Source organism: Amphibalanus amphitrite, unplaced genomic scaffold (genome assembly GCF_019059575.1).
Source record: "Amphibalanus amphitrite isolate SeventyFive unplaced genomic scaffold, NRLGWU_Aamphi_draft 000381F_arrow, whole genome shotgun sequence".
NCBI lineage: Eukaryota > Metazoa > Arthropoda > Thecostraca > Balanomorpha > Balanidae > Amphibalanus > Amphibalanus amphitrite.
In genome coordinates, this window is record NW_024881875.1 from 371,101 (window position 1) to 386,835 (window position 15,735).

The following is a 15,735-nucleotide window of genomic DNA, read 5'->3' on the forward strand; positions in this document are numbered from 1 at the left end:
GTGCCCTCCGCTCCGCCTGACGCCGCGCTCCAGGCCGAGGACGAGCTGCGCCAGATCCAGCGTAAGATGCAGACCCTGGAGAACGACTATGACGACACCTCGGAGAAACTGCTCGTCGCTAACAATAACCTCGTCGAGAAAGATAAGGCGCTGTCCAACGTGAGTCTGGTTTTTGAGCAGGTTGTGGCGGCTCGCTCGCTCCACGCTCCGCTGAAGGAGCTGGAGGCAGGAGCCGCTGTCGGAGGTCTGCACGGAGTCGTCTGGAGGCTCAGACGACTGGAGTAGCTAGAGCTCCGGTGTGCAGACTGCCCCGACCCCACCCTCCCCTCCCGCAGACAGCAGCCAGGGCCCGTCACTGGTGTGCGATGTGTATTTATGTTTCAGTGGAGCAGTGAGAGCAGAGTAGACCGACACCTCATCTGCAGGCATGACGGGTGGATGGTGTAGGGATGGCCTGGGTATCAACTGTAGTGGAGTGAAGTTTGTTTTTGGTCTGTGCGTAGACATTCGTAGACATTGATCTCGTTTGGTTGTGAGGTATAGAAGGGAATTGTAGAGTATTTTAGTTTTGCTTGTATGGTTCTATGTGTATTGTGTATACCTACCCGTTGCTGTATTAGTTCGATGGTTAGATGCGAACATATATTCACAATAAATTTAACGGTCAAAATAAGTGCAAGTAATGCATATAGTGAAGCAGTTTAGATAATATTGGTCGTAGTTTTTAACGTAAATTGTTTGCTTTTGTGACCATTTTGAAGGCATTGAACGTAAAAATATGCAAAAAAAAAAAGATTCACACTCGTCATTGTAGTCACCTTTCGTGTCATAAACATGCATTACCTTGTGACAGTATGTGTTGAATGTCCATTGTCAATGTCCTTTGTCGTGCGCTGTCTCTTTGTTTATTGCACCATGTGAGGGGTTATTTGTACCGTTGTAACGTTTGCTGTCGCCGCCTGATCCAATGTGGCAACATTCCTAACTCTTTTGTCCTGAGTGCCCTTGCTAATCCTGGCGTCCATTCACTGGGAATTAATGGCCGGCCGTCGGTGTCGGGTCATTGCGTTGGTCTGTGGACGCCTCTGACGAGTCCCACAGGGTCCGTTCCGCCGCCGCGGGAGCCGGGCGGTCGGCGGCGACTGAGACCGCCGCGACTTCCTGTGACGTCAGTCTGACTCTGAGGGCCGCTCGTCGCGATAGTCGTGTCCTGAGTGAGTTCACGGAAATCAGGAAATGCCAAAGCGACGGAGGACCTTGCTGTCTAGCTGGGAAGTGGAACTCTGAGCACGCTTGAGTTGGCTCACTGATTTCATTAGTTACCTTTCTGCTTTATTTCATTGATCAGTGAATGTCGGAGTTAATGGATCACTGCAGCCAGTAATGCTAGTTGTCATATAACATAAGTGTCATATAAGTGCCTAAGGTTAGGCAGCAGACGAATGTCGAGCACACATTTTTCATCTCGAGAGGTTATGCAGCGATTTAAAGCAAACGTTCACAAAGGTTATGAGAAGATCAGACTTGATGTATAGAAGCTATGCATGACTGTGCGGGACGCTCACCAGGCCTTGACTTTAGCTAACGTAATCGGCTCTTGATCATGGAGTTGTGTCGCATTACATGTCTGTAGGTAGGTGCTACGCATTCATGTAAACAATTATTCTTTTGTTGTTCCGTGTCGTTCCCCTCGCTCACTTTTGAAGCATTCATGAAGTCCGTGAAGATTTCATTGGCGCCTTGAAGTAAGCTTCTCGACAGTCGGCCCCTGTGCTCTTGTTACCTAATTAGGCATTGAGAAAACCGAGCTTCGCCATTTGGTCTCGCTAGTTTGCCAGGGCTCATAAGCGCCCTCTATGAGCACCGAACCATATGGGCCCGGTCCCGATGGTTCCTATCGTAACCGCCTAAGTAGAACTCGTTTTATGCAAGTGTTTCACTTGTCATTATTTATAACCGATTTCCTCGAATTTGTAAATTACATCGCTTTATTTTTCGTCACATCTCAGCCAGATAAAAGAGCTAGAAAATAGGATGGCACAAATCCATGTAAGTACTTAGAACGAGTTGATAAGGAGCGGAAAATGCCGTTCAAATAGTACGACGCGAATTTATAGCTGTAACGATTGGAACCGGATTTGTTCCGTTATTTGTATATACTTAAACTACTGTGTTATTTATTTAACAGCTGCTTAATTCATGTTTAAAAAACAGTTTTACCTGGGTGGTTAAAAAAAGATATGCATTTGTCGTAGGCACCTGCTGGAAAACGTCGAAATGCGGGAAGCTACCTTCGTTTCTCGCCAAAACTGTAGTAGGTAATCCCTGTCTTCCGACGTGGTTCGTTTCATCTTGTGAGACCATTTATCGGTGAAATTTATGGTCTGAGGCCTCGTCTCAAGCCTGTTTGATATGCGCCAATTATGATTGAGTTGAGTACTTATGTTCGACGTTCCTCTTCTCTCATTGGCCTCCCTCCTTCCGCGTACGCACAAATGGTAGTCCCGCGCCGTAACAGATTGTCTTGCGGCGCAGTATAGCTTCAGGCGTTTACCACTTGTCATGCGGCACAGTATAACTTCAGGCGTTTTACTGCTAGTGTCATCTAGCGGCAAAAATGTAAGCTGCTACGATGGACGTGCTGGCGGGTTTGTGCTAGCGTTAACCACAAACAATGCTTTCTTGCCGATTTTAATTTTTGCTTTAATATGTAGGATTTGGTCTCACCGTGTTTATGGGGCTACAGATTCCGTGTGGTCTAATGGAACTGACAACCTGCGCCGTTCCACTTCCTTGTCTTCTCGAGGCAAAAGGAGGGATCATAGCCGGATTCGCTTATCTACACACGGTTATAAATTATAATGGTCAGAGTTGGGTGGCTGTGGGAGGCGCCAGCTAGCCTTCGCTTCACTGTCTTACCATTTCAACGCTCCAAGTCGCTCAACGCGCTAACCAACGACCACCGCAGTTGACCGTACCTACATACACTGCGTTTGGAGATCATTGGACCTCAATTGAGTAAAAAAGCGATTTGGCAACGGTCATTAACAGTGAAATGCTCTCGGCAGCTAATCCCTCGACCTTTTTACAAAAAGAAGCTCGCCAGGTTTGGAGGCGTGCAACAAGTGAAACATTTTATGGTTTGGAACTTTGCCTAAGCGACGGAACGGGGGGGGGGGCACCGGGGCACCGTGCCCCCTTGATTTTGCCATTTTAACATTAGGCCCTAGCCCCATCTGAGCGTTGCATGGAAAGAATGGGAACAAAAGTCGGCAGTGCCCACGCCCCCTAATTGAAGGTGTTCCACCGCTACTGAAACTTTGCCTGATTCAACCCAATTAGAGAAGCTTGGAAGCTGTATTTTCACGGAACATCGGTTTTGTTTCATGGGAGTCCCGTGTTATCCCTCCCGCGTCCCTCACAAGTCACATTAGGACCGTCCCGCCGGTCCCATCGTGCTGTTCCTACTCCTAGTGACGGCCGCTCCCTCCTTTGGCCCTCTCATCATCGTCCCAGCTTCCACCGGTCCTATCGTCCCGTTTCCTGGACGGCTGCTGCGGCCGCTCCCCCTATCACGGTCCCACCTGTCCCATCATACCGGTTCCATCTTACCGCTCCCGTCGTCCCGGTCCCATCGGCGGCCGCTGCGGGCAGGCTGAGCCCGCGCGCGGCGCCTCCCGTCGCAGCGCCGTGCCGGCCGGCCGCTCCAGTGGCTCTCAACCCTGGCTTCAGCACTTTTGACAATTGGGAACTGCTGTGTCTTTAGCGCGATGTATTGAATTTTCGGAAAGATCAAACGTATCATAGCTTTATTTTTTCATATACCATTTTTATAAAGCAAATATTCTCTAACTGGGAACGCCCTCCTTTAAAAGTTTGAAGACCACTGGTCTGCTGATGTATACCTACATCGAATATTACCGAGATTTATGCACAAGTTTTAGTTTAAGTAACAATTTTCATAGCACAAGGTTTTTCAAAAAATAGTGATCAGTGCAGATAGAGCACTTCAAAAGAGTTTCTCTCTCTTCGTTTCCCGAGAAAGATGCCCATATATGGAACTATACTCGGCGCGGAGGAATTCAGCTGAGCTCTGACTGCGGCGGCGAAAACCGGCGACCATATTGGCTGGGTGGTGTCCGCGTGCGGTGTGTTGGGCGTGCTTCGGGTGATTTGATCGTGATTTTGTGAAACTTAGTGCACCAATTCTTCTGCAATCATGTCTGCGGGACAAGGAGCATCACTGCTTGAGGTCTTGAGAAAGAAAATCACCCAAACTAGGGATGAATTAGAGAAGAAACGTGACGACTGTGATGAGCTAAAGCACCAACTCAACGACGAGATTCGACGCAGAGAAGAAGTACGTTTTTCATTGCTTATCAATATTTTAGTCTCATTGATTTGTTTTCTTTTTTACATAACTGATCTATCAATTTCTAACTTAATGTCTTAAAACGGTAGCTACCGGCTTTCGTAGCAGCCTTCGCGGTATTTGTATCGCTATTGCCTTTTGTGATTTCAGCTTCAGTTGTCTGTTTTCCACAGTAATTGATAGCTGAACTTACCAAAATTGGTGAACGCTTCAAGGAGGTCATTCCGTTTTATTTTCGGCCTCTTACTGTTCTTTTTTATTGGACTGACCACGCCCCTCAGCCGCACCTGCATCGGATGAACACTTCCTCTATAGGTCAGCACTATTGTGGTTGAGACTTGCTGTTAGATCATTGACATCGCAAAATAATGTGAGGTTCTATTTGAAAGGTTTTCTTAGATGCTCGTGGAGAGGTGTGGAGGCAATGGTTTGGAATCTTCATTGTCTCTGGTCGTTAAGGTCGCTGATGGTTCTCGCTGATGGTTCTCGTGAGCCTTTCCTTGGAACTTAACTTTATATAAAGTTTATTAATTCTTATTCTGTAAGATTTGTGCATCGTGTTTTCAGTGCATTTCGAAAATGCTTAAGCGGATGATGGGATCCATCACCAGGTGGTTATTCAGAACGGCCTCTCTGCTGGCGTCACAATCCACCCCGTTATTTATAAGCTTTTGGAGAAATTTGAGCGGATTCGTAAGCCATCTAAGCGATCCGGTGAAAGCGGCTGCCGGTTTTCGCGGACGTGCTGTACCTCGTCAGGTTGTGCCGGATTGGTGCTCGCTGTGCTGCGGCTATCGACGGTTATGGGCCGGTGTGGGGTGGGGTGGTGGCCGGGGAGCGGTGGGAGGTGGGGAGGGGACTCGTCCCGCCGCGGCGGCCGGGCGCGGCGCGGGCGGCGGACGACACTCCCAGCCGGCCCGTGCTGACCTCCGGTGTCAGCGCGCGCTGGCCAACGGTCCCGGCTACATTAGGCGGTCGGGCCGTGTACAAATACTGGCGCCGGCGGCCGGCGCCTGAGTCAGCCGCCGAGCCGCGCCTTACGTCACGCGGCGCCGGCGGCCGACCGGTGTCCTGGGCGGCCCATCGGCCGGCGCCGGTGGCCGGTGCAGCCCAGCCAGGTGCGCAGGCCGCCGGCGCGGTCACGGGCCGCTCAAAGTGCAGCCGCCGGCCGCACGTCCGCTCCGGGTGATGGGGAGCGGACAGCGAGCACGCCGGCCGACCGGCGGTCCACCGACTGACTCAGCGGTTCGGTCGGCGAGCCGGGGTGTCGGGTCGTCCGATCACGGCGCTACGTGGACGTGCCGGCTATGAGTGGTTCGTTTCCAGAATGTGGGGTGGTGACCGGACGGGCGGGGAGGGTAGGCCTACCACCGATCCATGACTGGATTAGAGATATCGCGGACCGTTTGTTTACTCAAGCTGTTGACCCGAACCCGCCGGTCGTCGGGTCTGTTAGATCGATCTTCGCACCCTCGCCCGCCCGCTCGTCCGACGTCCCCGTTCCTCAGAATCCACCAATGAGTGATCGCCCCCAGTTTCACTGTCTACACATCTGTCACCGTCTGCGGTGTATCTCCAATTCGATTCCATGTGGTGCATCTCCGTCTGTTCTGTCTACCAGCCTGCCTGTCTGCTCTGATCTCGGTGTTTTGTGCCATCGGTGTGTCTGTCCGGTTAGTGTGTGATGTGTCTGCCGTGCCCTGCCTGACTGTTAACTGTGACCGCACGCCGACGGCTGCTCTGTGACGGTGTGCCCCGCGCTGCGCGCAGGCTGAGGGCGAGGTGTCGGCTCTGGGCCGCCGCATCCAGCTGCTGGAGGAGGACCTGGAGCGCTCCGAGGAGCGGCTCGCCACCGCCACCACCAAGCTGGCCGAGGCCTCCCACTCGGCCGACGAGTCCGAGCGGTACGTATCTCCTCGAGTGCACTCACCCCTCACTAGAGCCACGGTAACGCCATGGGTGCCACTAGCAGCGTGATAGCGCGCTGATTCATTTCAGATAGGGTACCTAGTTAGAAATGGAGAGTCCGTCTTAGATGGGCGTATAGAGTTCACGTAGCTTATCAACGTGCCGATATTGGCAGTAAGCCGTATTGCATTGCGAGATATCCGATACACCGTGCTGTTTAACCCGTAACGTAGGTCACATTTTCGTGGTGTTGTATGGCTCATGTTGGCAACCAAAGCTAGTGTCGCGCAAACGCTACCACCTGTTCGTTTTAGCCTAACAAAACGACGATTTTTTCCTTTCCTTACACTCACAAGCGTACCGAATACTTTGCGCAACCCTTCTTAGTGAGCAGGAGACACTATTCTGGCGTGTGATAACCCCTTGAGCTATTCAACCATTCAATTCTGAGAGCGATTAACGATTAACATGAAGTTGCCGTCTTACGTTTATTTTTGTTAGCATGCCGATATGTAACAAGGTTCCACCATTGCTGAAACTCTGGAAGAACTCTGCTGCGAACGCAGAATATAGTTACAATTATTTTTCCCCGCATGTTGATGTGATTTTTGTCGTCTTCCACCCTACGCCTCGGCCATTTTGCTGCGCTGGTCCCCCAACTAACTGCTTTGTGCGTGTGTCTCCCTAACCGCGCTCAGGCAGCGCAAGGCTCTAGAGAACCGGACCAACACTGAGGAGGACCGCGTGGCCATCCTGGAGGCGCAGCTCGCCCAGGCCAAGCTGATTGCCGAGGAGGCCGACAAAAAATACGAGGAGGTAGGCTGAGGGAGCGGGGAAGGGGACCGGAACCGACCCACGTCCCGCCCCCGGCGGTCTGCTGGCGGCCGGCGCCCACCTGTGTGGCTCCGCCGCCAGCTGGCCTGCCGCTCTCCCCTGCATCATTACCTCTCTCCTCTCCCCTTCCGTGTCTCTCTCCCCCCTCCCCCCTGCCCGGTGGGCCCCGCTGTCTGACCATGTCCGGTGTCTGACTGTTCCGCGCCGCCCGTCACACAGCATGCGCAAGGTGCTGGAGAACCGCAGCCTCTCGGACGAGGAGCGCATGGACGCGCTCGAGAACCAGCTGAAGGAGGCCCGCTTCCTGGCTGAGGAGGCCGACCGCAAATACGACGAGGTGTGACTTGTTTGCGTGTCCCGGCAGGCCGACTAACCGCCCGCAGCAGCAGAACTGAGTGTGGTGTGCAGTGCCGAACCCGTCCCCGTTCACAGGAGCCAACCGATCCAGAATGCCGCTCGGAGTTTCCCTGCCTGATTTTGTTTTATGAACGCATCGTTTTTGTTTTGTTTTTGTTTTTGTTTCGAAGTTGCTGAATGTTTGAGGGTGTAACGTCAAGTTGGATTTTGTGGTGTCCGTATCGACATGAACTAGTTTTTAGTAGACCTTTGGATTCTGATAACCTCATAACCTGGTACAGATCATGTTTGCGTGTGCGTCACTATTCTGGTGCTCATTGTTGACGTGACATACTTCGAGTGACCTAATCAGTCGTGCGTGCAGCTTGAATAACCTGAATGCTAACGCCACTCTGACGTCACCTTGAAGTAGTTAGGCTTCATAATTCGACACTAATTAACTGCTTGCGTTCACTGAGTGAACATCACTAGCTTCTTGCATTCCATTCTCGACATCAATGCTCAGAATGTGGTTGCGTATTCGATGCTTGAATTCAGATGAAATTTCGAACCTTCGAAGTACTGCGTCTGAATTAGACATAATGAAAAAGGTGTCTAACCACCCATCACAGTTAAACTTGTTTTCTACGTTGTGCTGCAGTTCTAGCTTCGCCTCAAATGGCGTTCAGATATCGCCGTTGTCTTGTCTCGGCACCTGTCTATCTGTAATTGTCCTCTGTCGGTGCTGTCCGACCGCGTCTGACGTGTCCGGTGTGGCTCGCGCGCGCCGCCTACCTCCCCAGGTGGCCCGTAAGCTGGCCATGGTTGAGGCCGACCTCGAGAGGGCTGAGGAGCGCGCCGAGACGGGCGAATCGTAAGTGGTGTGCCCCCGCGCGCCCGCCCGGGCCGTCGACTGACGCCTGTTTGTTGCCTGTCTGGTTTGGTTTGTGTGTTGTCGGTGTGTTCAGTTGGCACGCTTTGCAGCAGCCATCACAGCAGCAGCGGCAGCAGCAGCAGCGGAGACGGAGAGCATGCACCACCGCCCCACTTACCGACCACACCCGCGCCCACACCACCCGAGCAGCGGTGGCTGAGTGTGTTCCGAGCGCGGTGCATGGTCTGCTGTGCTCGCGGCGCACCCCTCCCGCGGCCCCGCCTCACCGGCACGCCCGGCTCTCGGCCTGTCCAACAGGTGGCGCGCAAGGTGGTCATGCTGGAGAACGACCTGGAACGCGCCGAGGAGCGGGCTGAGACGGGCGAGGCGTGAGTAGTCCCTGCGCGCGAACCCGCACCCCCTGCCACCGTCCCCCGGCCGGCCGGCTGGACACTGAGAGAACGACCGCCGCTGGACTCCGGAATGGACTCCGCGCTGTATAGATTTAATTTGTGAACCGTATACTGCATGGATTTGTCGCACACAGCATGGCCGTTTGATAGTCGAATGGACTTACGTCGAAATGTCTGACCCTTTATCTTTGGACTGCTCGAGCGATCTGGTCTATCGATGACCAGTTAAGGTGGTGCCCTGTCAACTATCAGATGCCTGTGAGTCATTCGGGTGGAATTGACCGTATCACGACACACTTGAACCGAGTTCAACTTTTTTTCTTTGGGGGCGTCCCGATTTGTGCTGTCCTTTTAACCCGTGTTATAGCTATCCCAGTCGGACTGATGTGATATCCCACTAGACGGTCCGAGCAGCGTTCAAGCTGACGCGGCCCCGTCTATCCGTCCCCCGTACTGACGGGGACGTCCGTCCCCCCGGTCCGTCGGGTCCCTCGCTGACAGCGCCCATCCGTCGGTCCCTCGCGCTGACCTAGCCCCGTCCGTCCCACAGTAAGATCGTGGAGCTGGAGGAGGAGCTGCGTGTCGTCGGCAACAACCTCAAGTCGCTCGAGGTCTCGGAGGAGAAGGTGAGTTGTCGCCGCCCGATTCCCAGCCTCCTTACATAGTTTCATTAATTATCAAGAGTAAAAAAGTTTTCGAATATCATTTGAATTGGATTGAGAAAGTTAGGATCTCTTGCTCATGTATAAAGAAAATAGAAAAATCAATACTAATAATGCTAAAAATTGATTTATCAAACCAATTGAATTGTTCCAGAATGTGTTGGGATGACCATGTTCGGGTATCATGAAACTATTCACTGCTATTTTTAGCTGCAGCCATGTCTAGTGAAAGATTGTTTACTCATAAAATGATTGCACTGATATGTTCGCTTGTTTTGCGGTAATCTGTCGGCGCCTGAACTCGTTCATCCTGTTGTAATCGTTGTACTATTTTTACTGTCGTACTTTGCTGACATCTATGGATAACTTGCCGCACGCCGTCTGCCGCCCTCCATCCGGGTCACGCCCGCCCCGGCCCCCGCCCCCGCCCGGTCCTGCCACCCCGGCGTACCGCTCTAATCCCGCTCTCCGACAAAGCGCCCTATTGAGGCGCCGGCCGCCGATATCGTATCGGGGCCGGCCGGCCGACCCGGCTGGCTGTCAGGAGGCTGATAGCGGCCCCGCTCCGCGCCTCCCGCCCTCCTCTGTCCCCGCTGCGGACCGTGTGGTCCCGCTGACGGTCCGCCGACAGTCTGCTGCAGACCCTGTGGTCCTCGGTCCAATCCCCTGACGTTCCGGCGACGCTCCGTGGTCCCCTGACGTTCCGTGGTCCGCTGCAGACCGCGCGGTCCCCTGACGTTCCGTGGTCGGCTGCAGACCGCGTGGTCCTAGTCTGTCCCGTCCCGCTGACGTTTCGCCGACGTGCCGTGGTCCGCTGGCTGTTTGTTCGCCGCGATAAGCCGCTCAGTGTCGCCAATAACCGCTGCCGCCGCTTCACTACTCGAGGGGAGGGCTGCCGTCACGTCGCGACTAACCGGCAGACGCAGAGACACGGACACCTACTAATACTGGACAGGGACGCCGCCCGCCACCCCCAGGGTGGCCACCTCCCCGTCAAGGAACGCCCCATGAAGTGGACCCGAAGCTCTCAGCTAGCTCTGGACAGCTGTAGCAGGCGTGGTGCCCCCGTTTCGCTGCACACGCTCATGGCCACGCTATAACTATCGCTCACCGCGCCATCTCGTCTGGCGCCGCCGCCGCTCCGCTGTCTTAGCTGTGCGCGCGCCGCGCCGCCGGCCCCACTAAACCGCCCCGCCCCTGTTCCTGTAGGCCAACCAGCGAGAGGAGGCGTATAAGGAACAGATCAAGCAGCTAACGAACCGAATGAAGCAGGTAACGGCGCAGCTGGTAGAGCATGCGCAGCGGCCGGCGGCGGCGCAGCATGGTGCGTCCGCCGGCCGGCCGGCGAGTGGTGTAGCAGAGCCGCCGCAGCGCCAGCGCAGCCTGGTGTGGCCCCGACACTCCGATCCCGCCCGACCTGACCCGCCCGAACCTAGCCGGCCCGCAGCCGCGAATGGAGAGCCCACAGCTAACGACGGTGCGCCGCGCCGGCCCGCCCCTCTCTCTCCGCACCCTGCCCCCTACCTACCCTGGTCCGTGCGCCGCCGGGCGTTGGTGTGTGTGCTGGTGTGGTGAGGCTCACGCGGCGGCGCGGCCGCCCTCCGCCCTGTCTCCTGGCGCCAGGCCCGGGAACGTGAGGAGGAGTACGAGAAACAGATCACCCTGTACACCGGCCGGCTGAAGCAGGTACTGCGCGCCCGCAGCGGCCGGCCCGGCTCGACCCACCGCCTCCCTCACTAACCCCCGCAGCCCGCCCGCCGGCCGACCGCAGAGACGGCCGACCGGCCCCCCTAACCCCCGAGTGACCTAACCGTGTGCCGTGACCGGCTAACTGGCCTTGTGAGTGTGGTGCGGTGCCGGCCGACTAACCCGCCGCGGCCCGCGCCGCCGCCTGTCTGTCTGTCTGTAGGCCTCCGAGCGCGAGGCGGTGTTCGAGGAGCGTCTCAAGGACCACGCGGCACGGTGCAGAACGGTTAGTTCACCGGCGACTGGACGTGGTGTCAGGCCGACACTGCGGAGTCAGTTTTAGTCGTGTCTCAGGGAGTCTGAAATTTCGTTGGTTTATGGGAACTCAGAGGTGAACAGAGCTCGGCCATGTGAAAAGAACAGGCCGAAGAGATTCAGAGGATTACGAACAATAAGTCAGGGAAATGATAAATTGGGTGAGTGCTGATATCTTTCTTTTGTACCGGTAGTTTTATAGCTATAAGTTGGCGTTTATTTTATATGACACTTACAGTCAGTCAGGTCCTGGCCGGTGCAGGATTTTGGGAACACCAAACAATTTTTACGAATTTTCCTCGGTGGAGTCTGTTTGATGTCAAACATTTCTTTTTTTAAATCTGTTTAATGGTATTTTACAAAAAGACTGTAGGCTGGGACGCCAGGTCCGTTGTCTTCAGGTAGGTGTTGGTTGCGTTTGACGCTGGGGACGTATCTCTCCCCGGTACACGTGCTCACACATTGCTTGTAAGCTGATCTACCGATGCTGCGGTTCATCTGCGTTTTAATGCCTTTTCTCGTTGCCTAAATTCCACAATTATAGAATAGCATCGATAAATGCTAACAGTGTGGTGGCCATAACCGAAATTATCTCGGATCTCTTTTAAGCTGCTTTGACAAGCAATAATTCTGATTTATTGGCTCTCGTATGCCAATGTGCTGTCACAGCCGTGTGATGCGTAGCGTAACGTAAAAGACGAGTTGTTTCCCAGGGTTCCGTAGTTGGGTTTGTCTCTGTGGTGTGTTCTCCCGGGCCCCGCCGCGCTGTGCCCCGCTGACCCGGCTCGGTCGCCCCGCCCCTCCGTGCGCCCGCAGGCTGAGGCTCGCGCTGAGTTCGCCGAGCGGTCGGTGCAGAAGCTGCAGAAGGAGGTCGACAGACTGGAAGGTAGGCGCCCCGTCCCCGTCCCCGTCCCGCTCCGTCCCGGTCCGGTCCTCTGCTTACCGCGGGTGGGGGTGGTGGGTGTCGGGCCCCGTCTCCGGGTGGGGTCCCCCCGCGCCACACGCAGACGCTATCGATCCGCTCCCGTCTGTATCTTTACAAGCAGCGTTGATTGACAAGCTGCGCGCCGCTGCCAAGGCGTACTGACGCAGGTAGGCCGGCCCGGGCTCAGCGCCTAGTGCGCTCCTCTCCGGGCCTGTCAGTGTCAGCGGCACCGCCTGCCCGTCCTCTGTTTCCGTCCACCGAGCACCCGCCGCCCAGCCCTGCAGCTGGACCCTCCCAGTCCCGGAATGGATGTTACTGTGTGTATGGAGTGGAGCTCTCTGCTCGATAATTGATAGTTTTCGGTGCCTGCATGGTTTTCTTTTTGGAGTGATATAATCATCAACTGATGCACGCCTCACGCACAGCCAGACCACTTACTATGTGTATGTATGCTGGCTGGTCTGTAACCCTTTGAGCGTCTGTTCTGTGTTTGCTGTAGTGATTTTATTTGGTTGGCGCCTGGTCGCCCGGCCTGAGGTAGCTGTGCTGTGTCTGAGTTGACTACCCCGTTCGGCCGCCGCACCCGCCGTCCGTTCTGTTCACTAACCCGCACGCTCGCCGTGTTCCGTCTGGCTGTCCGCCGCTCGTGCAGTGGCGCTGGTCGAGGCGCGCCACCAGCAGAAGCTGCTCGAGGACGAGATGGACACGACGCTGAAGGACATTCAGAACTTGTGAGCGCGCTGCCTAGCAGTGAGCGTGGGACCCGTGGTGGCCGGCCGCCGGGCAGGTGAGTCTTCCCGACCGGAGCCGGGCCGATCACCGGCGTACCAACCTCTGAACGTCGTCCCGTTCAAAGCTGTACTCTGACAGTGAAAAACACCTGCCCTTATTTGGACTCTCAAAATTCATTCCCAAGCATCCTGTTTCAATTTTGGCCCGATATGAGCAGTCAGTTTGCTCCGTTTCATTTCGTTGACGAGCCACTCGACGGGCGTGGAAGGTCAGTGAAGAGCGTCACCCGATAGCGGGCCGGCTGCGCCGTGACCCCCCGGCTGCTACGCGCCGGTCAGTGACTGGCCCGCGGATAGCCGAGGGAGCAGGTAAATGCTAATCCCGTTTGCCGTGCTTACTAATGGTATGGATGTCCGCTCGATCCTTCACAAAGCTCCTGGATCCCAGCATCCTGCGATACAGCGAATGCACACCAGTCTCCTGAATGAGGGATAGTAAATACGGGGATATGGGGTATTCCATGCCTGGCATTGAACGGTGTTGTGTTTGACGTATGCCGTTAATGTGGACATTCCGTGTCAAGTGTTACGTGTGTATGAAATGTTGGGTCTCATTTCCTGAGCTCCGGACTCTCTTTTCTACGCATAATTCTTGAAATCATAACCGCTTGCTAATATTTCCTGCTCATTTCTGCTAATTTTCACAATATTTCACGTGATCGAGTCTAATTACTGCTATGTCTAACTGCTTTGCTGGCGTCTAACGTGTCTCGCGCTCTGCTCTCGTGAATAACCCTGTCTGCCCGGGCCCTGCTCTGGCCTCTGCTATCGCCACTAACCCCCGGCCGGCCTTGCAGACGATCTGGTGCACGAGAAGGAGAAGTTTAAGTCCGTCTCTGACGAGCTGGACACGACGTTCTCGGAGATGTCCGCCTACTAAACTGCCTGGCGCGCGAGCCGCCGCCACCGCTACCACCGCTGCCGCCGCCGGCCGAGCGCCCACTAACCAGCCGTGTGCGGAGCTGCGTCCGCCCGCTGTTCGTCTGCCCGTCCGACAGCTCTCTCTCTCTGCCTGTCTCTCTCTCCCTTCTGTCTGTCCGCCTCTCTGCCTGCCTGCCTGCCTGTCTGTCTGTCCGGCTTTCCGTCTGTCTGCGGCCGTCTGTGGCCCGTGACCCGGTGTCCTGGTCAGCGGCCGTGGGGGAGGCCGGCGCGCCCGGAGGCCGACCGTGACGCGCCCGCCCCCTCCGCGCTCCCACCCGCAGACGAGCTCGTCAACGAGAAGGAGAAGTACAAGGGGATCGCCGACGAGATGGACACGGCGTTCGCCGAACTCTCCGGCTACTAAGCAGTCAGTGCGAGCAGCACGGAGCGCCCGCCGCCGGCGGGCCGCGTCACCAGGGCGGGGACGGACCGGGACCGGGCGCCGCCACCGCCACGCGACCCACTGACTGATGATGCTGACCGGCGGCGCCCGCCGCCCGCGCCGCCCCCGCCCGCCGGCGACCGGCCGCCGCCGCCGCCGCCGAGTAACTGTCCGTGGCACCGCGGACGCCCGGCCGTGCCGCCGCCGCCGCCGCAGCTTCTCTGTCGCGCTGTCGCCGCCGTCACCAGAGCGCCGCCCAAATTCCCCCTCCCTCTTCTCTCAATCCCGTCTATTGTATGTAGCCTGTTCTCTTTTGTAATTTTTACTATTGTATTTGTTAGCTTGTCAGAAGAATATGGCTATATTATTATGTATGGGTTCGAATGATGGATAGGTGCGTGTCTTGCGTCAGCGTCATTGATTTTCGGCTAGATCACGCGGTGACAAAATGAAATTGTGATTATATCGCAAGTTGTACACAGCTGAACGAAATGACTTAAAAAATCTAACAATTTTTAGTTTGGTTTTCCTGGTTCGGACTCACCAGGTCAGGACAGAGTTACGTTGTGAGGTTACATTCTTACGTAGTCCACGTTACGGACGTTTTCAAAATACGTCACGCGGCGTAAGCTGTCCTGGCCTGAGTGAGCCGTGTCATGAGAGTGGAGAGCGGGGCGAGAATGCGCTGACTGAACCGCAGAGGGTCTGGGAGGTGGGTGGTGACTGCGGGAGCAGACGTGGGGCGTGCTGCAGAGTGCAGAACACGCATATCGCTGACGGCGTGTACAACGTCCTGACACTCCACAGACACACGGGAGCTGGGGTCGGTATGGCTGTGGGAAGGCACCTGTTACACTGGTTACAGTTGGTGGTGGTGCTCAGTTATTCGACAAACGCTTACTGTGCCGAAATAAGTTTCGAATTGCTTCATACGAGATACATATTCGAGACGTGTTGCTGACTCAAATGGACGCACAACTTCGCCACGCTGTCGTTGAGTCGCGTACACGCCGCATGTTAGCTCGTACTCGTAGTGAGAGTAGCGGTGTTACAGTGGCCCCCATTTTGTTGACACAGTCTGGTTGGCACGCATTTCCGCCGCTCCGCTCTGTCACGCCAGTCTCAGTTGGGCTTGGCGTCCCGTCAGAGCCAACGGCCTGATATAGCACATCGCTCACTTCTTGGAGCGTCGCCGCCGCTGCGGACCACATTTGGAGCTGTAGGACACGAGGGCGCCCGGCCAACGAATACTAGCCCGGGCGCGCCACTGACGTGCCATGTTTCGCACACGGGCCAACCAGGTATCAGAGGGGCCC

General features: G+C 55.5%; 1 protein-coding gene across 26 annotated transcripts in view; it reads left to right on the forward strand.

The window, feature by feature from the left end:
- Positions 1-14,937, forward strand: part of LOC122390081 (tropomyosin) — a 28,298-nt gene extending 13,361 nt beyond the window's left edge. For 2 of the 26 annotated variants that reach the window (XR_006258074.1, XR_006258066.1), the window contains exons 4-11: positions 6,143-6,276; positions 6,979-7,096; positions 8,643-8,713; positions 9,288-9,363; positions 11,309-11,371; positions 12,217-12,286; positions 12,978-13,112; positions 13,914-14,937. Coding sequence is in view for 13 of the 26 variants with exons in the window: in XM_043382738.1 (XP_043238673.1) it covers positions 4,220-4,360; positions 6,143-6,276; positions 6,979-7,096; positions 8,643-8,713; positions 9,288-9,363; positions 11,309-11,371; positions 12,217-12,286; positions 13,914-13,996 (756 nt within the window). In the remaining 13 variants the exon portion in view is untranslated. Of the gene's footprint in view, positions 1-33; positions 160-4,089; positions 4,361-6,142; positions 6,277-6,978; positions 7,097-7,333; positions 7,452-8,253; positions 8,325-8,642; positions 8,714-9,287; positions 9,364-10,608; positions 10,672-11,022; positions 12,287-12,977; positions 13,113-13,913 lie in introns of those variants that run through there. The other 24 variants (XM_043382728.1, XM_043382725.1, XR_006258072.1 and 21 more) reach the window with 23 other exon arrangements.
- Positions 14,938-15,735: the final 798 nt, after the last annotated feature.